Source organism: Microtus oregoni, unplaced genomic scaffold (assembly GCF_018167655.1).
Source record: "Microtus oregoni isolate MIOR12 unplaced genomic scaffold, Mior012 000121F_001, whole genome shotgun sequence".
In the NCBI taxonomy this organism is placed as follows: Eukaryota; Metazoa; Chordata; class Mammalia; order Rodentia; family Cricetidae; genus Microtus; species Microtus oregoni.
The window spans coordinates 648,412-675,699 of NW_024544751.1; the positions used below are offsets into that span (position 1 = coordinate 648,412).

The following is a 27,288-nucleotide window of genomic DNA, read 5'->3' on the forward strand; positions in this document are numbered from 1 at the left end:
CCTCTGGAAGAACAGCCAGTGCTCTTAACCGCTGAGCCATCTCTCCAGCCCCAAGACTGGGTTTTAAAAAGCCTTATAAAACCTTACAACTTAGTGAGAGAGAAAGGGAGGGAAGAAGAAAGGGAGGCAGGGAGAGAGAGAGAGATATTGATTATGTGAAGGCACAGATATCGGGCGCTTAAAATAAATCTCACACTGGCTCAGAACTGAGAGATAGACATTTATTTGGGGGGGGGGGACTTACAAATCAGGATTCTCTGTTTGAACGGTGGATGGAGATGAGATCCAAACAATCCGAACGAGCAAAACGGGGGAACCAGGAGGGAGGAGAGAAGGGGCTGGACACGCTTTGGCATCTGGGTAAATAGTCTATGAAGCCACGCCCCAGTAGGTGGGTAAACCTTCCTGCAGCACCTCCCCTTTTTGTTTAAATAAGAGAGTTCTAAACCTAATACAAAATTATATACAATAAGAACAAATATCCTATTCCAACTAGCTTAAGTCTTGTATAATACATAACTTGGCCAAGTCATGAGAGGAAAGTAACTACACTTATCTAGTCTCCAACCCCATGGAACATCCGAGAAGGGAAATAATGTTACTTGAGTGAGTAAGAAGTGCAATCAAGCAACTTCCAAAATGACAGAGACAACTGGACAATCACTCAGAGTCTCATTTGCCTTCATTTCTTTCTTGTTCTTTTTGGTTTTTCGAGACAGGGTTTCTCTGTAGCTTTAGAGCCTGTCCTGGAACTAGCTCTTGTAGACCAGGCTGGCCTCGAACTCATGGAGATCTGCCTGCCTCTGCCTCCCGAGTGCTGGGATTAAAGGCGTGCACCACCATCACCCGGCCATGACAGACTATTTTCAAAGGCAAGAAATTTTTCAAAACCGTCGTACCCTGTCTTGGCAAGATTTGACAGTCCTGCTTATCCATTTCTGGATACTATGTATTTTGTCAGTGTTTGAGGTATGGGCAGTTCCTTGACCAAAGGCTGGTTTTGCCAAGAAGAAAACAAACTCCAAGTGGAGTGTCTTTGGTGCTCAACATTCTCTCGCGAATAGATCGGTGCTGCCAGGAGCAATTGTGTCTCATTTCAACCGAACTCTGAGTTATTTAAATGCCATTTTCTACAGCTCTTTGAAGTGGTTGAAGATTATCTATCTATGCAGAATATAATCTCTATGAATGTCTGCTTCCCTTGCTTTGGAAGAAGCACTTGTCATTATTTTTTTAAGATCTTAATTCTTTTTGTATTTTGTGTGTGACTGTTTTGTCTGCATGTGTGCATGTGCAACAGGTGTGTGCCTGGTGCCTACAGAGACCAGAAGAAGACCTTGGATCCCCTGAACTTGGAGTCACAGATTATTAAGAGGACTGGGAGTTGAACCCAGACACTCTGCATGAGTACCTAACCACTGGGCCATCTCTCCAGTTCTAGGAAGCATTTTTAAAAAAATCAATGTATATACTTACTGTGTACATGTGCGTATGTATATGTGTATATATGCGGGAATATGTGTGCCGTGGCACTTATGTGGAGGTCAGAGGAGAATTTGTAGGAGTTGGTTATTCTTTTTTTTTATGACATGTGTTCTGGAATTTGAACTCAGATGTTCAGCCTTGGCAGCCACTTAACTTTTAAGGCAGTTACATAATCATGTTGTATTCTTCATCCCACCCCTGGCCATGGTTAACACTTTGAATAACAATAGTACAAGAAAGTGATATATCTAAAATGCATAGAATATACTTCCCTATTTTGGTTGGTGCGTTTTTGCTTTTGTGGTGCTGAAGCCCAAGCCTAGGGCCTTGAATATACTATGTGAACTCTACCTATGACTAACACCACCAACCCATCTTATTTCTCTAGCTGTATACAAAATAGGCAGAAGCAGGTGGGAGAGGGAAAGAGAGAGAACTGTAGTTTTCTGATGCTGTAGGATGACTCCCGCGTGCTCCGCTGGAGAACTAGCCCTTTCTTGTGGTCTGTTCCAGCAGTTCCTTGTGAAGCAGAGCTTGAGATTTGCTCACACAACAGATTTCTCTGGCTCTTTTTATGAATGAAATCATTGCCTGGGGGAAATAATCTGTGAAGCTTTCAGAGGCCTTCTCTTGCCAACAGTTTGGCTTCCTGCTCTCTGCTCTGGCCAGCGCCTGTTGCTTTCCCTTTCACTGCCTTTCCCTCTTTGTTTCCTACCTCTGGAGTCCACTTGCTCACAAATGTCTCTTAAAGGACAAAGAGATAGTTGTTCTCTGAGGACCTAAGGGAAAAATTGTATCACATTCACAACTGAAAAAAGAAAACTACAGAGTACTGATTCTCCTGCGTAGGCTGCTAAGTTCTCCCCGTGTTTTATGGTTTGCAGAGTCGGAAGTCTATCGAGCTTTTTATCTGTGTCATCTGAAGTATAACCCCTGCTGTGCAGTATTCCTTTTTGGTCAAGAATCACTACTTGCCAGCCCTTTAATGTTAATTGTTGTGGATTATTAGTTTAAGATGTGTTACATTCATTTATGTTGTGGAATATTTGTTTAACGATGGAAAAATGTGTTGCGTTCTTTTAGGGTGCATTTGTTTAACTCTGTGAAGCTGTATAATTTTGCCTGTCTGAAACACCTGATTGGCCTAATAAAGGTCTGAATGGCCAAGAGCTAGACAGGAGAGAGGAATGGGTGGGGCTGGCAGGCAGAGAGAATAAATAGGAAGAGAAATCTAGGCCTGGCTAGCTCAGTTCGTTGAGCATGAGACTCTTAATCTTAGGGTCTTGGGTTTGCACCCTCAAGTTGAGTGCCAAAATGTAGCAAAATGTAGGGTTTTTTGTTTTGTTTTTAACTCTTTGGGGTCTGCCACCCAGCTCAAATAAATACACAAGACTTATTCTTACTTATGAATGCCTGGCCTTAGCTTGGCTTATTTCTTTTTTTATTTTTTATTGCTTTATAAATGATACCATTCAAAATTTCCCACTTCCCCCACTCCTCCCATTTCCCTCCAGCTCCCTGACTCCCCCTCCTCCTTCCCCTCCAGGTCTGAGAGAGGGCAGGGTACCCTGCCCTGTGGGAAGTCCAAGGCCCTCCCCACCCCATCCAGGCTTAGGAAGGTATACATCCAAATAGACTAGGATTCCAAAAAGCCAGTACATGCAGTAGAGACAAATACCAGTGCCATTATCATTGGCTTCTTGGTCGGCCCCAATTGTCAGCCACATTCAGAAGGTCCAGATGGATGGAGATAGAGACAGAGACCCACATCGGAGCACTGGACCAAGCTCCCAAGGTCCAGTTGAAGAGCAGAATGAGGGAGAAGATGAGCAAGGAAGTCTGGACTGCGGCAAGGGGTTAGTCCACCCACTGAGACAGCGTGCCTGATCTAATGGGAGCTCACCAAAGCCAGCTGGACTGGGACTGAACAAGCTTGGCTTATTTCTAGCCAGCTTTTCTAACTTAAATTATCCCCTTTCTCTTTAATTACATTTTTTCCTCTGGGTTCTTTCCCTGTCTTTATTCTTCATGTGTTTCTCCCCTTCTAACTCTGGCTGGCTGTGTGGCCGGCCCCTAGCACCCTCCTCTCCACCTTTCCTCACTCCTCACTCTTCTTTCTCTTCACATTGGCTCACAACTGTTTGCAGCTCCAGTACCAGGGAATCGAATGCACCTTCTGGCCTCATCAGCACTTGCACTAATATGATATACATGCATGCACACACACATGTACACACACACAAATTTTAAAAATAAAATAAAACATGAAGTCTAGAGCTAGACTTGGTATCTTTATACCTAAAATTCTAGAACTTGGGAAGTGGAGGCCGAAGAATTAACAGTTCATTAGGGACCCTCTGTTACCTAATGAGTTCAGGACTATGGGCTACACAAAATATCTCAAAGCAACAATAACAACTCAGATAGATCAACAAGCATCAAGACTAGGAGTACAACTCAGTGATAGAGCATGTGTTTTAGCGTGTGTGAGACCCAGGGTTAAATCTCCAAAGTTAAAAATGGAAACAAAATGCTCCCCCCAATATCATGCTACTTGCCCTAAACATACACAGTAAACTTCTAAAGAAATGAAGCAATGCTTAGGAATTTTAGTTGTTATGTCTGTGAGAATTTACCACCAAGATCGTCGGTAAGGGTAATGGAATGTTCAAACTTGTCATAGCTTCAGATATGTAGTCAGTGTTCAACCAGCCCAGAGACTGGGAAGGCTATTGTAACTCTTGTTAAAAACTTGACATAGGAGCATATGGATTTGATTGCAAAACTGACAAACCACTAATAAAAGGTAAACTGTAACCATGCATGCTTTCAGCGTGCAGTCCCAGTACTTGCAAGGCAGAGGCATGAGGATTGCTGCAGGTTAGAGGTCAGATAGGGCTGTATGTCAAGACCGTGCACCAAAAGCTAAATGAGCCTTCTCTTGCCAAGAATTGGGCCTCCTGGTCTATATCTCTGGCTAGAGAGGCAGTTGGATCTCTGTGAGTTTGAAGCTAGCCTGGCTTGCATAGCAAGTTCTAGGCCAGCCATAGCTACATAGTGAGATGTTGTCTCAAAGACAAAAGCAAATCATGTTCAAGGGCTCTCCATTTTCCTTTCCGGCATCTGGACTGTTAGAATCCTTCGCGAATTTCTTCTGATTGCAGCAAGGCATGTGATTTTAGCACCAAGGGTGCCTAGTGGTGTTTTTGTGCTTTCTCTCATGAATGGCCTGAGAAGAGATATTTACACAATTTACTGTTGTTCTTTTTCTTCCCAGCCTACTCTCCTGGCAAAATGTCACTGAACAGAGCTGCCTTCCACACCCAGCTGTCTCCACTAAAACATCATCTGTCTTTTTGTTGTGTTCCAGGGAGCCTTTGCCTACATAGTCAATTATTTCATGTACGTCCTCTGGGCTCTCCTGTTTGCTTTCCTTGCTGTATCTCTTGTCAAAGCGTTTGCACCTTATGCCTGTGGCTCTGGAATTCCTGAGGTAAGTATAGTATGAACCATTTTGTGCCAAAATTTTCTGGGTATTCCTGCATATAATATATCTTGGTGGCTATCAATCAGGATCAGAGCCAGAGGGCATCTAAGCTCCATCTAGGTTTTCGTTTAAGTCTTCTCTCAGCATTGGTCACAGGATTTGGGCTAGAAGGGGGGAGATGGTAGCCCAAACCTCTTTCCTACATATTTGGGGCTTAAATTGTTTTAGTCGGACAACTACAATTTTAGGTTATCTGTTATAAGGAGCAGCGGGCTGTGTTCCTGCCGCCCCAGCTCCTGGCCACCTGACTAGCTTATGCCCCGAAATAACAACACACAGAAATTGTATTCTTTTAAACACTGCTTGGCCCATTAGCTCTAGCCTCTTACTGGCTAGCTCTCACATCTTGATCTAACCCATTTCTAATATTCTGTGTAGCACCATGAGCTGGCTTACCAGGGAAGATCTTAACCTGTGTCTGTCTGGAGTGGGAGAATCATGGCGACTGCCTGACTCGGCTTCTTTCTCCCAGCATTCTGTTCTGTCTACTCTGCCTACCTAATTTTCTGTCCTATTAAAGGGCCAAGGCAGTCTCTTTATTTAGCCAATGAAATTAACACAAAACAGAAGACTCTCCCCCATCAGTTATCAAGATGCTCTTGCTCCTAAGATTACTTAGGACTGTTACCTGTGACTATTAAGTCACAGTGTTCTTTGGCAAATACTCCAGGCTGTACCTACTCTTTCAGACTCTTTCTTGAACATTGATCTTATTCTCAGAACATTTTATAACCAGAGGGAATAGCTAGTCCTTCAGCTGCTCCTGCTTCTCCATTCACACACTCTCATCCTTACATAGATTGTTCCAGCTGCTACACAGCCCTTTACTCCCCTAAAGTCCATGGCAGTTTCCAGAATGCTTCTGGCTTTCCTAAGTGTCTCCTGTACTGAGATCCCTCTTGGGACAAGTGTATGTGGTGTGGGGGGGAAGGGAGAGGGAGGGAGAGAGAGACTGGTTGAGGGATTATATAGTTCTTGTAAGGGGGTATAGATTTTAGCTGTTTGTTATTACTTAGTCTGTATTCAATCTTTCTGTGTTTGGCCTACAGATAAAAACTATCCTGAGTGGTTTCATTATTAGGGGCTATTTGGGTAAGTGGACCCTTGTCATCAAAACTATCACGTTGGTACTGGCAGTGTCATCTGGCTTGAGCCTGGGCAAAGAGGGCCCCCTAGTGCATGTGGCTTGCTGCTGTGGGAACATCCTGTGCCACTGTTTCAACAAATACAGGAAGAACGAAGCCAAGCGCAGAGAGGTAATGACACGTGAGCTTGAAAGCTTATTTTTACTTGTGAGCAGAAATACTGCAGTCTTATTGGGGAGAACTTGGGGGTTTCACCCTTGTGGATTCAGCAAGTTCAGTTCTAGGAGTCTGTCTTTTGGCCATCCTAACATGTGTATATGCACAGGTATCTACGGATAGCCAACATAAACTTACTAACCTTGTAAAAGTCTGAAGTTAGCAAAATATCCATCAAATAGGGCTTGAGTTTTAAAAATATATTCTGCTCATATCATAGAAAACTCTGAAACCATTTAAAAGAATGAGATGGCCCTAAATATCTTGACATGAACTTCTGGCAACAGAACACTACAGCTAGTTTGCGACTACTGTTTATTGGATAATGAGTTATTTTTTTTTAAAGTATGTCTATACACTTATGAAGAATGTGGCTAGGGCTGATGCGGTGGCTCAGTCAGTAAAGTACTTACCTTGCAAATATTTGATCCCCAAGAACCCATTTTTTAAAAATGGTGCATACTTATAATCCCAGTGCTGGGGAGAGACAGGCAGATCTTTGGGTCTCATTTGACCGGCCAGCCTTGTCTGCTTGGCTGGGACCAGGCCAATGAGAGACACTCTCTCAAAAACAAAGTGGACAGTGCCTGAGGAACAACACTTGAGGTTGACTTCTGGCCTCACACACACAAGCATCTATGCTCACACTTGCATACCTGCATATATGAAGTTGAACACACAAAACTCAAAAATATCTGGAAATATTTTTATTCTGAATTGTAAAAAGCATGCTCTTAAGTTTGGTGGGAGAATAAGGCAGTAGGAAAGGAGAAGTGGGGCCTTGAATTTGTATTATATTTTTATGTGCTACTTCTTAAGAAGACGTTAGAGAAAATAATAGACTTTGCGGGCCTTACTGTGGAAGAATAAATATAAACAGTGCATTTCAGATGACAGATTGTTCATCTTTTCTTGCTATTAATGCCACATTTGAACTAGTTCCAGTATTATGCCTCTCTCTGCCTGCCTCTTGCTTCAACTCATCTACAGTATTTGCACTGTAGTATCACTGTATGTTTTTGGTAGGGTTTATATTGCTGTGAAGAGACACCATGACCACGGAAACTTTGATGATGACATTTAATTGGAGTGGCTCCTTACAGTTCAGAGGTTTAGTCCATTACCGTCATGGTGGGACATAACAACACGTGGGCAGACATGGTGCTGGAGAGGTAGCTGAGAGTTCTACATTTTGTAGGCTACAGGAAGTGGTCTATATAGTATACTGAGTGAAGCTTGAGCAAAGGAGACCTCAAAGTCCACCCCCACAGTGGCACACTTCTTCCAACAAAGTCACACCCACTCCAACAAAGCCACACCTCCTAATAGTACCATTCTTTTTAGGGGCCATTTTCTTTTAAATTGCCACATTGTGCTTGTGCTAAATCCATCCCATTGTTAATGTATACTATTTTGAGGAATAAGAATTTTTTTCTTTTTAATTTTTTAACTTAAATTTTTAAAACTTTTTAATTAAATTTTTTCATTTATTTTACATACTGACTAGTTTCCCCCTCTCATGTCTCTTCCTGTTCCCTCTCCCTACCTCCCTTTTATACCCCCATCCGCTGAGAAGGAAGAATATTTTTTAAAAATTGTCCCAAGTCATTGGTTACTTTTATCTTACTATAATAAAGAACCTAAGAAAGCAATTGTTCTTCTTTTATTTTCCTTGAAATGCCTAAAAGTCACAGACAGAGTAGGTCAAGGCCTGGATCGTTCATTAAAAAGGACCTCTTATAAAATTGGAATCCAGTGGTTTCTTCTGAAAATAACAACAGCAGCAGAAAGATTAAGTAGAGGCTCTGGAAGCCAAAAATGCTGAGGTTTTAAGCATGAAATAAAATTTCCCTCAAATGGGGAAATTAATGATCATTAAATGGGGCCGTCAGAAAGGAGAGTGACAGGCCAGAGCGACAGAGGGGCGGACGAGGAGTTGATTGTCATGTGGGAGCGGATACAGAAGCTGTGTTCAACTAGAGAAGTTGTTTAACAGGAATAATGTGTAGCAAGTGGACTAGTTGAAAAGAAAGCCATGATAAAGGTCAAGAATAAGTGTTGGTTGTTGCTGCCTCTACACGGATGGAGTTGAGTTTGAAACTAGATTCCTTGTCAAAGATGAAATGTTTGTCTGAACTTGCCAGATATTTATTACCTGACATCTTATAACCGTTGGGATCTTCAGTGTGTTTTCTCTAAGTTAGATATCCCAGTGTTTGTTCTGTCGTCCTGGGGCTCAGTTCCCTTCTCAGCGCTCTCAGTGGCCCCCCATGTTAGTGACCAGTGGCCTTGTCCCAGTGAGCAGATGGGGGAAATGAACAGAGCTGAGTTGGATCGGGGTGCAGAGATTCCCTTCTCCAATATGAAACCCAACTTTCCCCCTTCACCTTCATCCTAAACATACCCAGTGGAATCCCCTTTTATTGGTTGGATTTTGGCTTCCTTGTCCTTCTCAAGTGATGGCCTTTGACCTCCGACTTTTCTAAGCTCTCAAGGTTAGCACCAGAGACTTCTCTTTTTCCCCCCACCCCTTAATTTCCTCAGATGGTCTACCAGTCCTGAAGAAACCTGCCTGCTTATTTTGCCAAGAAATATTTCCTTTTTCAATTTTTTTCTTTTGTTCAATTTTATTTTACTACATGCCTCTAAACCATCTTTTTCTGCAGCTAATAGTATACAAGGAAATGGCGAGTTTCTATGAGCACTAGTGTGTGCTTGGCACATTTTCCATGCCTCCACTTCCACATACAAGACAATCCTTTCTAACACATCTTGTTCACTCCCCCCTCTTTCCTTGTGGTGCTTTATTATCTGGCCTTTCCTTACCACCTGTCTTCTGGCCTTTAAAAATCTAGTTGTTGCCAGGCAGTGGTAGCTCACACCTTTAATCCCAGCACTCGGGAGGCAGAGGCAGGCGGATCTCCATGACTTCGAGGCCAGCCTGATCTATAAGAGCTAGTTCCAGAACAGGCAGGGCTGCTACACAGAGAAACCCTGTCTCAAACAAACAAACAAACAAACAAACAAATCTAGTTGTCTCTCTATTTGTATTGCTATAGACCATTGAGACTGAAATAGCCTACAAGGTGTAGGCAGTTCTAAATTGTTACTTCATTTTTATGTCACTAGAGCCTTCCATAATATCTCATTAAAATGTTTCCTAACATGTGCTAAGGGGAAAGCCCACGAGACCTCAACCCTACACAAAGAACTGCATGCAAATCAGGAATGCCGAGAGTGGGAGAAATAGTCTTCCCCAGGGAAGCACAGCAGCTGATCACAGGATACCAAATAGGCAGCTCTGAAAACACAGATATACATGCAAGTAACATTATATAAACTGAACAGGTTATACTTAGGAATAGATATGTATATTCATATATACATGTAATAAGAATCAGTAAAAAAAAGAAGCCATAATTTTTAAGAAAAGCAAAGATGAGAGTAGGTTTGGAGAAAGGAAATAGAAGGAGGAAATGATTATAATGATAATTTAAAAAATAAAAGAAACAAAACTGTATGCAGGTGAAACACCTCACTGCAAAGAACTGTATCTGGGTTTTCAAACTCAAGTTCAGTTGCTACACCAGGAAGGCTGCCAGTTGGGGCCCAATTTAGAATTAAAAAGATGTCTCAATCACAAAGTAAAGTCTCTTTTTCTGTATTCAACATCTAGCATACAGTGTTTGCTCTCCAAGTAAATAGAAATTGTACTGAACTTTGTATGATAGAGAACATGTAGAATTTATTTTTAAGATTTTTAATTAAAATATAATTACACCACTTCTCCCCTTTCCATTTCTCCCTCCAACTTCTCCTATATGATCCACTCGTTCCTTCTCAATCAACGGTATCCTTTTCCTTCCATTATTGTTGTTACAAACACGCACACACACATGTACACGCACTTAATTATAACCCACAGAGTCTATTTCGTGTTGCTTGTGTGAAAGTGGTCAGCCAGGTAAGGTTATTATTATTATTTTAAATTCTTGGTGACTATGAACATGACTTTAAAAATGTGATTGAATGTAAGAAAGCCATATTATTTTATTGCTGATTTTGCATTTTGGATTGTAGGTCTTATCAGCTGCAGCGGCTGCTGGTGTATCTGTAGCCTTTGGGGCACCTATTGGTGGAGTATTATTCAGCCTGGAAGAGGTAATGACTTCTCTCTGTAAAGCATGTGTATGCCTTTGTATTAGAAATCATGGCCAGTATCTATGTATGTTGCAATTCCTGAGTGTCTGCCTAACTTGGTCCTTTAGCATGTTACCAGAAATTTCTGGAAAGTTTTAATCCTTGAGTACAATGTCAGCAGCCCTAGCATTTGATTGGAAAAAGCTTTTGCATCCTGACTAAGTTTGTTTCTCACCTTCTGTCTTGTAGGTCAGCTACTATTTTCCCCTCAAAACACTATGGCGTTCGTTCTTTGCTGCCCTGGTGGCAGCATTTACACTCCGGTCCATCAATCCTTTTGGAAACAGCCGCTTAGTTCTGTTTTATGTGGAGTTTCACACCCCATGGCATCTTTTTGAGCTTGTGCCATTCATTGTGCTAGGCATATTTGGTGGCCTTTGGGGAGCTCTGTTTATCCGCACAAACATTGCCTGGTGTCGGAAGCGTAAAACCACACAACTGGGCAAGTATCCTGTCGTCGAGGTACTCATTGTGACAGCCATCACTGCCATCTTGGCTTTCCCCAATGAATATACCCGGATGAGCACAAGTGAGCTCATTTCTGAGCTATTCAATGACTGTGGCCTTCTGGACTCCTCCAAGCTCTGTGATTATGAGAACCATTTCAACACAAGCAAAGGCGCTGAGCTGCCGGACAGACCTGCTGGGGCGGGAGTCTACAGTGCCATGTGGCAGCTGGCTTTGACGCTCATCCTGAAAATAGTCATTACCATATTCACCTTCGGCATGAAGGTGAGGAACCCCTTTGGTGACTTCTGTGTGAATGTGCTGTGTGAATGTGGCCTTTGGCGGGCAAAATCCAAGTAAGCTACAATCTCAACAGCTTTCCCCAGAAAAAGCTTGGTGGACAGTGCTAACTCTGTGTCTAATTTCTGATATCTGTATTTGGTCAAATGCAAGTCTCAGTAATGAGTTTTTAAAAGAAACATTGTCTCTTTTTCTGTGTACAAGCATTTTCCCCACAAAAAGGATAGTGGTTTTCCAGTTAGTATTCCTGCTCACTTGGTAACAAGTAGAATCCACTTCACAGGTAAAGATTAAGATATTTCAACTATCAAAAACAAATAGCACAGACCGGTGAGATGGCTCTGAAGATAACAGTGCAGGCTACCACGCCTGTAGATTTGAATTCATTTCCTAGAGCCGACATGGTAAAAGGCAAGAACTAACTCCTGAAAGTTGTCTTCTGGCCTCCACACAAACATCACACACACACACACACACACACACACACACACACACACACACACACACACCACAATATGTATAAAAAATAATCCAAGCATGTTGTTACATAAAGAAGCTACAGAAATTGATTTCGTACACTTAAAGAGTAGAATTATCCGAGGAGTAAGTCTACTGCTCTCGATATCAAAGTAAAGCAATAATACCAATAATTTATTGTGTATTTCAAAAGAGGATTCTGAATGTTCCTAAGACAAAGACATAATAAATGTTCAGTGATAGATATCCTGATTTGACCATTACATATTGGATACATATATCCAAATATCACGCTGTACTCAATAAGTATGTACAATCATTGTTTCTTACTTAAAAGGGTGTCACTCTTTACCTTTAATATCTGTTACAATCTCCAAGTTTTAGAAGAAACAGAACCAGAGAATTGGTTAAAGCATTGGTTTCCTCCACCCTAGCGATTGTTCCTCCATTCTCCATGGAAAGACATTTGAGCCAGGGATAGGATGGAGACCCTGAAAAGTTTCTGGGTGCTTCTTGGGTTCATTTCAACATTGTTATTTCATTGTTGTATTTAAAGGCAATCTTTAGATGCACAGAGCACCAACTCCCTTGCATTTCAATGTCAAATGCTATTGAAGAGCCATAAGCTGTTCTGATTCTGTTTATTATCATTTCCTTTCTTTCATATTAATAGTTCCTAGACGTCAAGAAACAAAGCAGGAAGGTAGATGAATATTCCCTCTTTTGGTAAAGCATACAGATATAGCCAGTATCTCCTTTAAAATTTTTATTTAATTTTCTGTTGTGTTGTTATAAGGTACATGGAAACTTCTTCTGCCATCTTTTTTATTTGAATGATGGGTTAGGATGCAATATATAAGTGTCATTATGAACACTTTATTTAAGTCCCGGCACTAATATTCACTAACTCTTGACTTTGGGCAAATGACTTAACCTCTCTGAACCTTGGGGGTCTATCATTTGGGAAGAATAACGTCTAATTTCTGGGGTTATTATTGAGCATCTAGAGCATCTATAAAAAAAACTTATATGTAGGCCATCCAGCATAAAACACAGTAGTCAATAAAGCGTAGATTGTTACTGATAAAAATTCAGAATTGGGGGAAATGTCTGCGTATATAAGAAATTCCATCTATTTTCCTTTTTCTTTGGGAAAGGCCTAATTTCTGCCTCCAGTTTTGTGTTGGTCTGGAGAGTTCAGGCTCTTGCCTGATGGACCCCCGAATCAGGGTAAGCTTCTTCGAAGTCATCCTTGCCTGCACGTCCCAGAGAACCTCTAGTCCCTGTAGTGTTACACAGATCTTTGCAGCCACTTGGTAGCATAGTGCATAGTTAAACTGTCGTTGGCCTGTTCGCTTCGCAGAGGGTCAGTCCTCTAGCCCTCCCATCTGCCAGGAACCACATCAGTCCGCACTAAATGCCTCTTCTTTCTCTTTGCAGATCCCTTCTGGTCTCTTTATCCCCAGCATGGCTGTTGGTGCTATAGCGGGCCGTCTTTTAGGAGTAGGAATGGAGCAGCTGGCTTATTACCACCATGACTGGGGCATCTTCAATAGCTGGTGTAGCCAGGGAGCCGATTGCATCACACCTGGCCTTTATGCTATGGTTGGGGCTGCAGCCTGTTTAGGTAAGTAAGGTTTGCCTTGACTTCAAAGAAGTCACCCTGCCAGTGACATAAAATGAACAGTAATAAGGAGTGCAGTGAACTGTAGAGTGGTTTTTTTTTCATGATTATCCATTTCTTGTTGGTTTACTATCTCCCAGACATTTTAAGAAAGGTAATTCTAATCTCTCACATAGGGGAAGTCATCAGAAATCTGGCCATAACTAGCTGCATAGAAATGTGCATCACAGTATTATGTATAGGAACAAAAATTAGGCAGGCGTGGTAGCACATGCTTGCCATCAGCCCTTGGGAGGAGACTAAGTAGGGAGAATCTCAAGTTTTGGGCCTGCCTAATGTACATAATAAGACCTCATCTGAAAAGCAGCCCAACCTAAATTTGAGCATTAAGGAAATCATGAAATAAATTGTGCTCCATCCATATATTACATTATACAGTCCTTAAACATGATGCGGTTGTATTTAACATATTTGTGTGTGCGCACATATATGATGCTCGGGATTGAACCCAAGGCATGCTACTCACCAGGCAAGCTCTGAGCTATATTCCAGTGCTATATAGATACCACTGAGCGATACTGCAATACTTCATTTCCCTTTTTATTTTAAGATCGAATCTCACTAAGTTCTTCCGGCACTTGTGATCCTCTTGCCGCCACCATTTGAGTAACTAGAATTACGGGCCTGGGCCGCAAAGCCTCTGTTACACTTAGCATCTTTCAATGTTACATTTAAAACTTCTTTCTTAACATTTCTTTTGTGGCGGGAGAGGAGAAGCCTATGCCACGACTTGTGTGTAAAGGTCAGAGGACAATTTGCCAGATCCATGTTTCTCTTTTCACCAATGGAATTCTGGATGATCAAACTTAGTTTTTCAGGCCGGGCGGTGGTGGCGCACGCCTTTAATCCCAGCACTCGGGAGGCAGAGGCAGGCGATCTCTGGGAGTTCGAGACCAGCCTGGTCTACAAGAGCTAGTTCCAGGACAGGCTCCAAAGCTACAGAGAAACCCTGTCTCGAAAAACCAAAAAAAAAAAAAAAAAAAAAAAAAAAAAAAAACTTAGTTCATCAGACTTGGCAGCAAGTAACCATCTTGCTGCCCCAACCTTTTTTTTTTTGTTAATATAATTTTAAATTGGTAATAATGCCAAATATTCCAAACAAATAATGGGAGAAAAGTATGATAAGGAACTAACCATAATATGAGCTCACATATGTAAAAATACATGTTTTCTATCAGAAAAAAACTTGAAAATTTTCTCTAATGAGTGTATGTATATTGCATCTACAGTTAGGAAAAAATAAGTTTTTAACAGCTAGAATGCTGTTTCTGATTTGTTATTTTGAGAAATCTAAGCCATGTCTCCTGTACAGTCTCGCTTTAATGCAGTCTGGCGTCTGCACAATTGTTGCTGAGACCGCGTTCAGTGTGTTTCCCAGTGAGACCCCATAGCAGGCGTGCAATTCTCCTGACTCCGCTTTGATTCCCGTGTCTCTTTTCTTTGCAGGTGGGGTGACTAGGATGACTGTTTCTCTTGTTGTCATAATGTTTGAACTGACTGGTGGCCTGGAATATATTGTGCCTCTGATGGCTGCAGCCATGACAAGCAAGTGGGTAGCAGATGCTCTTGGGCGAGAGGGCATTTATGATGCCCACATTCGTCTCAATGGATATCCCTTTCTCGAAGCCAAAGAAGAATTCGCTCATAAGACTCTGGCGATGGATGTGATGAAGCCACGGAGAAACGACCCCTTGTTGACTGTCCTTACTCAGGACAGTATGACTGTGGAGGATGTGGAGACCATCATCAGCGAAACCACCTACAGCGGCTTCCCGGTGGTAGTCTCCCGGGAGTCACAGAGACTTGTAGGCTTTGTTCTTCGAAGAGATCTCATTATTTCAATTGGTAAGGATTTCAGAAAAGGAGTAAAGGAACTTCGTAAGTGTGCATGGAATTGGGGAGACAAAGGGAGGTGGGCTCGGTTAAGGGACAGAATAGAGTTAGCTCTTCGCCTTTCAGTTTTTCATTTCCTTCCTTTTGCATAGAAAATGCTCGGAAGAAACAGGATGGGGTTGTGAGCACTTCCATCATTTATTTCACTGAGCACTCACCTCCAATGCCGCCATACACTCCTCCTACCCTGAAGCTTCGGAACATCCTGGATCTCAGCCCCTTCACTGTGACAGACCTTACGCCAATGGAGATCGTCGTGGATATCTTCCGCAAGCTGGGACTGCGCCAGTGCCTGGTGACACACAATGGGTGAGCCCCCTTGAAGAAAGGCAGTTTGGATGGTGGGAGGAACTGAATAGAGAGAGAAAAGGGAGGGCCAAAATTTAAAGAAACACTTTTAGGCCTTTATTGCAGCTCCAAGAAGAATGTAGACGTGATTAAAGGGCCTTGTTTGAGAGATGCTGTAGGCGGAGGCTGCTTCTTAGTTCCTGGCTGCCCAGACCCGAAATAATCACATAGAAACTGTATTAATTAAATATGGCTCGGCCTATTAGCTCGGGCTTCTTATTAACTAACTCTTATATCTTACATTAACTCATTCCTATTATTTTGTATTTTACCACGAGGTTCATGGTTTACCGGTAAGGTTCTGGTCCATCTGTTTCCTTCAGCGGCTACATGACATCTCCTGACCCCGCCTACTTTTTCTCTCTCTAGTTCTTCCAACCTGGCTATATTCTGCCCTGCTATAGACTGAAGCAGCTTTTTTATTAACCAGTGGTAATAAAACATATTCATAGCATACAGAGGGGAATCCCATATCAAGGTGCAAACTACTAGTTGTCCATTATCAGTAACTCAGTTTCTCATCTACCAAGAAAGGAGCTGTGCTATGCACAGGCATGACTGAAACTGGAATGGTGTTGGAGACGCACAGTGCTTCTAAGATCCCCACTGGAAGCCCGAAGCTATGGCTAGTAGTGACCTATACATGTACTGTGTTTGTTACTGGAACTTCACATACCCACGAGGAAGCTTAGTTTATAAGCCAGATGCAGTCAGTAAAAACAGTAAACATGAAGTAGAACAATTATAGTAATACCCTGTCATAAACGTTTTGTGACTGCGGAGTTCCCCCTGCTCTTAATTAAAGTCTCTTACTGTATTGTTCTAGACCTCAGTTGCCCTTGAGTTACCCAAGCCATGGTTACAGAAGGCTGCTGACCCAAGGGGCAGCACAGAGCCACAACCCCAGCACTTGGGTAGTAGAAGCAGGAGAATCAGTTGTTGAAGGCCAGCCTTAGCTATGGAGTGAGTTTAGGTCACCCTGGCCTACATGAGACTCTTGTCTCCAAAAGAAAGGAAGACTATTGTGCTTGACACCTATAATCCCCTTGTTATTTGAGGACAAAGCACAAGTATCCAGTTTTCAGTGCAGTCTGCCTTACACAACAGCCCCTGTTCTCATAGATGGTAGGGTAGCTATAAATCACAAGTCTTTGAACCTCCAAGCCCAAGGCTCTTTCATTCCTGGAATATGTCTTGTCCAGTAAAGAAGCCCTGCTGTTTTTATTGGGAAAGAGTGTAGGCTAAGGAGAAGGTTGGAGGCTTTTCTTGTTTTTAACACTCTATGTTAACCTAACAACTCTATAAGGACTCTTCCCGCTTCTAAATTTGGAAGTGGCTCTATAAATAACATCCAAGAGCTAAGTTAGTACGTAGACTTTCTTTAATAGGGAGCTGTGTGTTCAGCATTTCCAGAAACCCTAACTCATGTAAGCAATTATTCCATGAGATTCTGGGGAGACATGAAGCTGAATAAAGCTTTCTGTGTCCTTGAGTAGTGAGTATGGTTCTAGGGAAGTCAGGAACACACAAGTCATAGGGCAAAAGCGAAATGAGTAACGGCATGCCATCGCTGGGAGCAGGGCAGAGTCGCAACCCGTTCAAAGGACCAGGGCTGTGTGTGTGTGGGGGGGGGGATGGAGCATTGGAGCTGGACTGCAGTAAGTAGATAAGATGCATAGGTTTGGAGAGGAATGTTTGAATCAGGAGAAATGTGGGAATGTGTCGTATATTTAGGGATGTATGCATTGCTCCGTTTGTTGGATATATATGCATCTTACTGTTAGCTCATCATTCTCCAAGTACAGCTAGTGCTAAAGGCAAAGTTGAAAAGGATTAGGGAGGACAACATCACTTTTAGTTAAGAACACTATTTTCACTGTACATTGATTTGGGTTTTGTTCTGTGTGTTTTTCTTTCAGGCGCTTACTTGGAATCATTACCAAAAAGGATGTGTTAAAGCACATAGCACAGATGGCAAACCAAGATCCTGATTCCATTCTCTTCAACTAGAATCCCGGGGTTGTTTTGGATATAAAACAAGGACATTGCGGACCATGGATGTATTTTATTAACTGGGTACCCAAAACACATTTCCCGTATTTGGATGGTGACGTCATATTAGTGTGTTGTCTGTTTCCTACAAGTTAACCAGTTGCACTACATAATTTCTGGGAATTAATCTCTCTAGGAGAAAATACAGTTAGGCTTATGGGATATTGCATTAGGAAGGGTTCATGAAAGAGTAACCAAGATTGCTATGGTTTAATTATGTTTGTTCTTTAAAATATTTTTTTAATTTAAAATTAATTGTTAGCCAATATGCAATCACTGAAAACTATGCAAGAAAAATTCCAACAATTCTGACATATAGCCTGCAGGAAACTCATGCAAAAGTCATGTGTTGGGAGGGGGGGGACTCTTAACTGTCATTGGTGGAAGATGAAGTGTGAACTAAGGGGCTTTGCCTTTCAAGCTACAGAAAGGAAAGCCAGAAGGAAATAGCAATGGCATTTCTTAGACTGTGAAGATTCAGTTCAATTCTTATTCCTGTTACAGTATTTAGCGTTTTTAGTTTGTTACGTTTACCGTTTCATTGAAGACAGTGCTGCTCTGGTCAATCTCCTCCCAGAAGTAAAGGGGTTGACCTTTAGAGCCTGCTCGTCCTGGTCTTTTGAAGTACACAAAGTTAAGTTACAGAGCTTTCTCCTTGGCTGCTTAAAGGCTAATTTTCCAAATGGCAATGCCAGCTAGTAGACAAGGACTTTGTTAGGAATTTGTTAGTAGCTGGGAATTATTCCTTCCGGTTTTCTTGAAATGAAGCTAAAGTTCTGAGCAAAGTTGGTGACTGGGAACTTCACATTTTTGTGAAGTTCTAAGCAAATCTCTTACCCAGATGCCACCTTCATGGATGATGGTGCTTTAGGCTTCTGGAATAAGTAGGAACAGTATATGGAAGTGAGTCTAGGCTGAACACTGCTAAAGCAGGGACGGTTCGGGGCTGCGGCAGCATCCCGATGCAGTCCTTTGAAAAGAGCACCAGTACTGAAATAACTGGACACCTGTGTTCGCCCCAGTGTGGAGTATGCAGAACAGGCCGTTGTTCCTGGGAGCATAGCGTAGGCTCGAGATCCTTCATGGATTGGCGGAACTGGAACAAGATCGGCAACTGCAGCTACCTGGAGGTACCGTCCTTAGAGATCTGAGCAAGCCGCAGAGCCGTCCTAGAACCTAGGTGGATGGATGAGGCCCGATGACACCTAAGGTGCTTGTACCCAGTTAACAAGGTGCCCGTCTCAATTTCCTACCACAGCTGCGGCAGTTTAAGAAAAATCACATTGTAGAAGCACCTGGTGGAATTAAAGAGCCACTGCCAGCATTCCAACCACTCTTTCATTTCTTACTATTTTCTCCCTCCATTCTGTTCGCTTTCTCAGCACCGAAAATCCTCTTTAGGATGGAGCAGTGTGCTTAGCGAATCATTCCTAATAATGACCACAGTTAACAAGTAGGGCTAGTTAAATTGTAAGCTAAGGCCCGGCAGTCTTGCAGCACTTACACTAGAGGGATCACTTTTTTGTTTGCCTTGTGGCCCCATTGCTGCTGCCACCATTTCAGTCTCAGCTGCCCATAGCAATGAGGCCACGCTGTTGGGGAAGAGTTCAGCCTTGTTCATCTTACAAGTCTGTCCCTAATGCCTCCTGCTGTCCCTCTAGCTCAGAATCAGCAGCACTTGGCACATTCCTGTGTGTAACCCACCCCTCCCAAGCAACTCAGTGTACCTCATTTTAAAAGTTGTTGATCCCCAAGTCAAGGACTGTTTTTTTAAATTCCCAGTTCTTATCGTTCCCAGATCAGAAATGCCTGTATTATCCAGGGCTGAGTAGTCAAAGCATATTTTGATTTTTATCTGGACTGTATCAAGGTAGCCACCAGAGCTTCTCCTTTTAAATATATTGTTCTGGCATTTTAATGAAAAGGGGTACATGGTATCATAATCATGGCTCTGTGACTTTATGTCTTATGCCTTCTGTGCCACCACATTCTTTGTATCAAAAGAGACTCTGCCTGACCACCTAGCGTATTGCATGGAGACCAGAATTCTTGTCTGTGTATTTCAGGTTCAGTCAGTACCTATTTCATTAGTGATCTTTCCTCACTGAAGTTTGCAAAGCAGGAAACGTTATTGTGTCTGGTCTTTGATGGCAAGGAAAGGTTTGGTCATGTCTCATAGAGCAGCGGTGACATGGATTGCATCTTGTTTGCCTTCTAGGTTTTTTTTTTTTGTTTGTTCCTTGTACACAGACGAGCCAGTGTTAAGGTGCTACTTCAGAGATTAAATCTAAGAAAATCAGATAACACTGTGCGAATGATACTGTCTAGATGCTAAGCACCAATAGGCCCTCCAGATAATTGATAATATTATCCCTTTAATACCTCACTCCTTAGAAATACCATTCATTAACCTCAGTTTCTCAGGAATCCTTGCAGCTTGTATGCTAGAGATCGCTGTAGGGGGTGGTGTCCATTGTCTGTCCAATCCTAGGGTTTAGCTCAATGGTTGGCTTGTTCTTACTGGAGTACTCTACAAGATTGCTAGCCTAGCACCTGGACACATAGTGGTTCTTCTCTGGAGGTAAAGGGAGTTCTTCCTGTCATTTTCATTCCATTTCACCAATTAAATAATCCTAAAAACAAACAAAAATGAAAATGGAAAAAAAAAGCCAATATAGAAAAGTCTGATACCGGCCTCAAATGACTACATACCTCAATGGTAAAATACTGGATAATTTAAGATTTTAAAAGGAATTGAGACAAGTTTATTTTGGTACTGGAAAAGAAAATAGCCTGCTATAAGGAAAGCGTTTACAGAAGAACACCAATAAATGCCTCAAGAGTGTGAATTTTCGAAGGAAATAGATCTGAAGGAAATCTAGCCATGAAGGGAATTCATGGATCTGTAAAAGTCTAACTGCTAATTTTTTTTATCTGCACACCTTCAATGGAAAGAACTTTAATGTAGGTTAGAGAGAGCATAGTGAGTTCAGTTAGAGATAACAAACGGGACTGGCAGTGTGAAATAATAGCTGTTAAAGATCATGTCTACTTATGTTTGTGAGAAGCAGCCACATTGCTACACCCTCCCCTCTCTGGCCCCAGTGTCCCGGCGCAGCCCAGCTGCAGCGTGGAGCTGCTGTGGTCCACAGAACAGAGCCCCTCTGGTGGGTTAGTTGGAGTTGATAGTACTTTGAATTGGCCAGCTGGCAGAGCAGACGGTTAATTTGCTGGTTTAGCTGTAAAACAGGCCAGTTGTTTTGGCACTAAAGTCTAACTCTGAACTCTTTACAGGAAGAGCAGGGGCCTTTCTGACAAGCTCAGTCACTAAATGTGTAGGCTCGACTTCACTGTTCTAAGATTTAATCTTTGCAACCACCTCTTGGATTGTCTGGGTTCCTTTAGGGGGTGTGGGAGCTATTGAAAATGATGGCAGACCTGCTTACCGAAATGTGTGTGGTGTCAGCTGGTATGAAGAAAGCCATCCCATGTCCCAGTGTCCGTGCATCTTGGCATGAGGTGGACAGAAAAAACTTAATTGTGTGCCTCAAAGGGACAGAAAGGCAAATCATCCTCAAGTCCAGGATTCCCGAGCTAGAGCCTCAAAGCACCATTGGGCTCCAGGACAGTCAAGTTTTGTGGGAAGGGTCAACATAAGACATTTACTGAAGGAGGAACATACTGTCTGAGGGTCTAGAGGACAAAGGTCCTACCATTTTTGTTTTAAGCCTCCCTACCATGTTCTTCTTCTCTATTAAAAATAAGCTATTTTCTCCCGTTGCAGCTCAGAAGCTGTGTAAGGTTGGATATGAGTGGGCACAGCAGGGTTGAACAATTGCTGGGCTTTGGTTTTCGGTTCCAGCCATTTGTTCTAAGGAGAGAGGTTCTTGGAAAAATGTGTATGAGCAACTTTAAGCTACTCCCTATACATATGCTGGCCACATTCTCATTCCTAAGCATCTGCATCTGGGCAAAGTTATGAAGAGAGGAAGGGAACAAAAGGAGTTTTTCCATGATGTTAATATGATTTTGCCAAATCCTCCAAGAGGGATGTGATGTGTTTTCTTTCTTTCTTCTTTCCCTTCTTCCTTCCTTCTTTGTTTTTCTTTTTGCATGGGGCCTATCAGGTTGCCCAGCCTAACCTTACAGTCAAAAATTCCTACCTCTAAGTTGCTACCAAAGGGTCTTTGGCCTGTGTGTGCACACTTGTCAAGCGAAAGCCCTGACTAAAGTTTGGCCTTTCTGAGGAGAAACTATTATGGTACATAGAAGGCAGAAACACAGTCTGTCTCTGCCTCGCTTCTTTTGCTCCCCCTACCGTGCATATCCTAAGTTCAAATCTCTCCCCATTTTTATGAGCATGTTGTTTGAATATGGACTTTGGTGGGTAGGGAGAACTTCATCCCGAGAATAGAGAACGGAAACTCCTCTGGATGAGGCCATTGGCAGTTTGCTCACTCCACAGTAGGGGCCAAAGCCAGCAATTCTTACTGGGAGTGGCGAGGGCTTTAACTGTATTATGTATTAGTCCAAATGTGCTGGGATTTGGGGTAGTTTAGGGTTTAGTGAGAAAAACGTCATTTAGTGAAGTGGGGAAGAAGGCAGGACCTGTGGTGGTTTTATTTCTTTTTTAATCAAAGTGGGAATGTTCAGACTTGCTGTCGAGTAGAGGGGGTACCTCAGAATATATGATTCTTTTCCCTCCATTCACTTTCTTGCCTTTCACTTTTCTTTCTTCTCCATTGTCCTGCCTTTTTAGTACTCAGCTTTTTATATAAATATTTACTTTGTTTTTTTTTTACTATATATTTGGTCCTTTGGGACTGTGTGATGATTAAATTGTATTCCATTCAAGATAAAATTATATGTTTAATATTTTATTCTCGAAAATTGTCTTTTGAAGCTATGCTGCTATCCAGGTACAGGCCAGAAAGGAATTGGGCCTGACAGCATCTTGGTCATGTCACCAAAGGGTGACTACAATGTCATGATGATGACTCTTCTATATTTGACCAAGGCCAGCCTCCTGTTTATACCTCTTCCCATTCATTTCTGGCCATGGGAAATATACCAGCTATTGGGTGAGCCATTGAAGCCAGGAGGACCAGAAGGGCCAGGATCCAGCCCATGGGCACCGTGGAAATTTCTCTGTAGGAAGCTCATTTGTAGGGCTGGCTTCAGTCGCAGTAGCCAAAGAAAATCTGTCTGACTGGACATTTTAATTCCTAAGAGTTGGTCAAAGTTCTGCTGAAGCTAATGCATAGATATCTGTAGTAGCTTGGCATCCAGAAATGAGCTTCAACCAAAGCTAATAAAGCCCGGGTTTCCACAGGAAGCTCGGTGCTGAGCTGTTCAGATCAGTCATTTATGAGAGTGTTGCCAACCCTTCAGCCATGCTTTTGTAGCTTTAGCCTCACCTGCTTCTAGACACAGCCCGATCCAAAGCTGTGGCTTACTGCTCACTTTGTTCTGCTCCCTGGTCATGTATAGTGACAGAATGTAAAAAGAAAAACATGGATTGGGGAGTTAGGTGACCTGGTTTGTATTCCCTATGCTTCTACTAACTAGCCTCAAGATCTTAACCGCTCTGTGCCTCAGTGTTCCCATCTGCAAAATGGGGATAGTGTAAATTGCCCTACCTACCTCACAGGGTTGTTGTGAGGATAAACTGAGACAATGAATGGAAAGCACTTTGATAAGTAAGTGCTATGCAAATTGTAAGAAATGGAAACAATCACGTTCAAGGCAACGGAATGGACATTAGCAGAAAGGTTAATGGGATTGTCCAGCCCTTTCTCTGTGTGGCTTAAACCTAGGTTGCCATTGCTTTATACATTTTCACTTAGCACAGATTTGTAATTATGCATGTAATAAAGCACAGCCTTATTCAATTTGATTCGAGTATGTTTTTAAAGACCCCGAACGTTTTTAGTGTTAACTTTTTTATTGCAAAAGAAAACATGAGGACAGGATGTGGGGTTTATGGAATGGCTTAAAAAACAACTGGGAGGCCGGACAGTGGTGGCACACGCCTTTAATCCCAGCACTTGGGAGGCAGAGGCAGGCGGATCTCTGTGAGTTCAAGGCCAGCCTGGTCTACAAGAGCTAGTTCCAGGACAGGAACCAAAGCTACAGAGAACCCTGTCTCGAAAAAACAACTATGGAGCTGGAGAGATGGCTCAGTCTTTTAGAGCACTTGTTGCTCTTGCAGTGGACCCAGGTTCAATTCCCAGCACCCACATGGTGGCTCACAGCCATCTGTAACTCCAGCTCCAGGGAATCTGATGATCTCTTCTGGCTTCCACAGACTCTAAGTGTACACACGGTGCATATACATACATGCAGGCAAAGCATTCATAAAATAAGTCTAAAAAATTTTTAAAGCAGCTGAAAACCACCACTGTTGGGTTCACTTCTTTAAAAATGTTTGTGAAATACTAATTATTAACAGTTATATATTCAGGGGTATGCTCTCCCGCCCCCAGTTCTGGGGATGGAATCTAAGGCCTTCCATACTCTTAGCAAAATTTCTACTATTGAGTTGTATCACCAGCCTCAGTACTGATAAATAGAATTTATTTATTTTTATTTTATATACATTGTTGTTTTACTTATATGTATGTCTGTGTGAGGGCGTCAGATCTTGGAGTTACAGACAGTTGTTAGCTGCTATGTAGGTGCTGGGAATTGAACCTAGGTCCTCTGGAAGAGCTTTCAGTGCTCTTAACTGCTGAGCCATCTCTCCTGCCCCTGATTTTTACTATAAGGAGACAAATGAGTACCTGATGTTTCTGAGCCACTTCAGATCGCTGGATAGCCCATTTATTCTGGCTGCTTACATCCTGTTGTCTTGTATATTGATAGTACTTCCCTAACGGCATGAGAATGAGCTGGAGCTGCATTGTCCTCTCTGAGTTCTTAATTGTGTAGGAAGATAAACTTCAGCAGACTTATTGCCTGCAGTTGCTTCAAATGAGGAGCAGGATGGGTGATTAAAACTCCTTCCAGTATTGGAAAGATGGCTCGGTATTTAAGAGCATATGTTGCTCTTGCAAAGGACCTGGACTTGATTCTGATTCTGTTCCTGGCATCCACATCAGGGTGCTACCCTACCACCTGTAACTCCAGCTCCAGGGAGTTCCAGTGCCTCTGGTCTGCCTGTGGGCCAGCACTCATGTGCACAAACCCCAACACACACACACACACACACACACACACACACACACACACACACACACGTTTAAAACTGAGTATTTTTCATGTTAAACAATGTTCCCCTGTGAATAGCAATCATCATTCTCCGTAGCCTGTTTATGGTATGTTGACACTAAAATGCCTTTGGTGAGGACCCCTTTGGAGCGGCCATGCAAATGACAGATGTGCAGAGCATAGAAAAGTGATTAGATACACAACCTCTATTGCCACACCTCTGTGAAACCTGGAAAAGGAAGGGAGGCTATACTTTGTTTTTTCTAAAAAAAAAATATTTATTATGTATATAATATTCTGTCAGTGTGTATGCCTGCAGGTCAGAAGAGGGCACCAGACTCCCCATTACAGATGGTTGTGAGCCACCCGTGTGGTTGCTGGGAATTGAACTCGGGACCTTTGGAAGAGCAGGCAATGCTCTTAACCTGAGCCATCTCTCCAGCCCAGAGGCTATACTTTGTTCTTTTTTTTTTTTTTCGAGACAGGGTTTCTCTGTAGCTTTGGAGCCTGTCCTCAGACTCCCTTTGTAGACTAGGCTGGTCTCGAACTCACAGAGATCCGCCTGCCTCTGCCTCCCGAGTGCTGGGATTACAGGCGTGTGCCACCACTGCCAGGCTCAGAGGCTATACTTTGAAGTATGGTTTTTCTCTTCCTCTTTTTCCTGCAGCTGACTCCTTCCCTCCTTCAGCCAGACGCTACCTGTAAGACAGTTTACATGGATCCCAGTTTTACTGTAAGGGTTTCTCTGGGATGAGGCCGGAGAGAAGGCTCAGTGGCTAAGAACACACATTGCTCTTGCAGAAGACATAAATTTGATTGACAGCACCAGTGTCAGCATCTCAACCTCCTGTTGCTCCAGGTTCAGGGCATCCTGATGCTCTCTGGCTGCTACAGGTACATGCACAGTCTTAGCCGGTGTTCTGCTGCTGTGAAGAGACCGTGGCCATGGCACCCCTCAGAACAGAAAGCATTTCCATAGGTGCCTGCTTACTGTTTCAGAGGCTTAGTCCACTCCCGTCATGCTGGGGAACATGGTGGCACACTGGCCAACGTGGTGCTGGATAGGTAACCGAGAGTTCTACGTTCAGATCCACAGGCAGCAGGAAGAAGAGAGAACCACTGACCTAGCTTGGGCTTCTGAAAACCTACACACTTGCACCACACCTCCTAATCCTCTCAAATAGTGCCACTCCCTGGTGACCACAAATATATGAGCCTGTGGGGACTGTTCTTATCCAAACCACCGCACTGCGCCTATGTGACACAGTCACACACAAGTAAAATATTCAAAATATTTTCCAAAAAGTTTCTCTGTGTTGATGTTTGAACGTATCTGTACTGGTGTTGATATTTTGCTACTACCAAGAACCTTGTTACCCTTGTTTTTACTTGGTGTCATTTCGGGAAGGACTTCTCTGCATCACAATAAGCCTTCATAAGTCAGAAATTCTGACCTGGTAAAATGGCTCAGTGAGCAAACATCTGTCACCAAGCCTGAAGACCTGGCTTCAATCCTTTAGGACTCACATGGTAGAAAGAACTTTCTACACACACACACACACACACACACACACACACACACACACACACACACAATATTTTTAAGAACTTGAAGTCTCACCATTTTTTTGTTTCATGATACAGACTTCCACGTATCCCAGGCTGGCTTCAAGCTTGCCACTTAGGCAAGTGTGACATTGAACTGATCCTCCTTAGGGTGGGAATTATAGGTGTACACCACCACATCTGCAACCGACAGTTTGCTTCCTGATATTATCAACTTAGCAGTCGCACTTCCCATACTACCACCATCCCTGCTTCTAAGATGATGTAACCTCCCAAGAAAAGGGGGTGAGCCCGTAGGCTGTTACTGTAGCACTCAGATAGCTCCATCATCTGCTACAGGTGTGCCCAGAGGAAAACCTGAGAATGGCCACCAGATGTCAGTACAATCATGAAGGTACCAATGTGCCTACGGTTTGTCGGGCAGTCACTGGAAGGCGAGTAGGTCAAGAAGCAGTAGCTCATATCTATAGCCGAGTTATGGGACTACTAAGTTCAATCATAATTCTTGGTTTATTAGACATTTTCTTTAATATACATAATACAATGTATAGTTTTCTTATGAAAAGACTCAAGAGTCAGGAGTGGTGAAACATACCTGTAACTCTAGCAGGGGATCTTGAGTTTAAGCCTAGCCTGGGCTACAAAGCAAGATTCTCTCTCCTCAGGTTGCCTATATCACTTCTATTACAACCCAGACAATTAAAAAAAAGTGTTGTTTTTAAGTGTTTGCATGCATGCATGTGCGCATGCATTTGTGTGTGCGTATGCATTGTGTACAA

At 42.7% G+C, this 27,288-nt stretch overlaps 1 protein-coding gene across 1 annotated transcript in view; it reads left to right on the top strand.

Moving 5' to 3' along the window:
- Positions 1-23,615, top strand: part of Clcn5 (chloride voltage-gated channel 5) — a 171,514-nt gene extending 147,899 nt beyond the window's left edge. Inside the window, exons 7-14 of the mRNA XM_041646154.1 lie at positions 4,856-4,978; positions 6,082-6,288; positions 10,414-10,494; positions 10,723-11,265; positions 13,198-13,384; positions 14,888-15,286; positions 15,427-15,643; positions 17,602-23,615. Of these exons, the coding sequence (XP_041502088.1) occupies positions 4,856-4,978; positions 6,082-6,288; positions 10,414-10,494; positions 10,723-11,265; positions 13,198-13,384; positions 14,888-15,286; positions 15,427-15,643; positions 17,602-17,692 (1,848 nt within the window). The 3' untranslated portion in view covers positions 17,693-23,615. The remainder of the gene's footprint in view (positions 1-4,855; positions 4,979-6,081; positions 6,289-10,413; positions 10,495-10,722; positions 11,266-13,197; positions 13,385-14,887; positions 15,287-15,426; positions 15,644-17,601) is intronic.
- Positions 23,616-27,288: the final 3,673 nt, after the last annotated feature.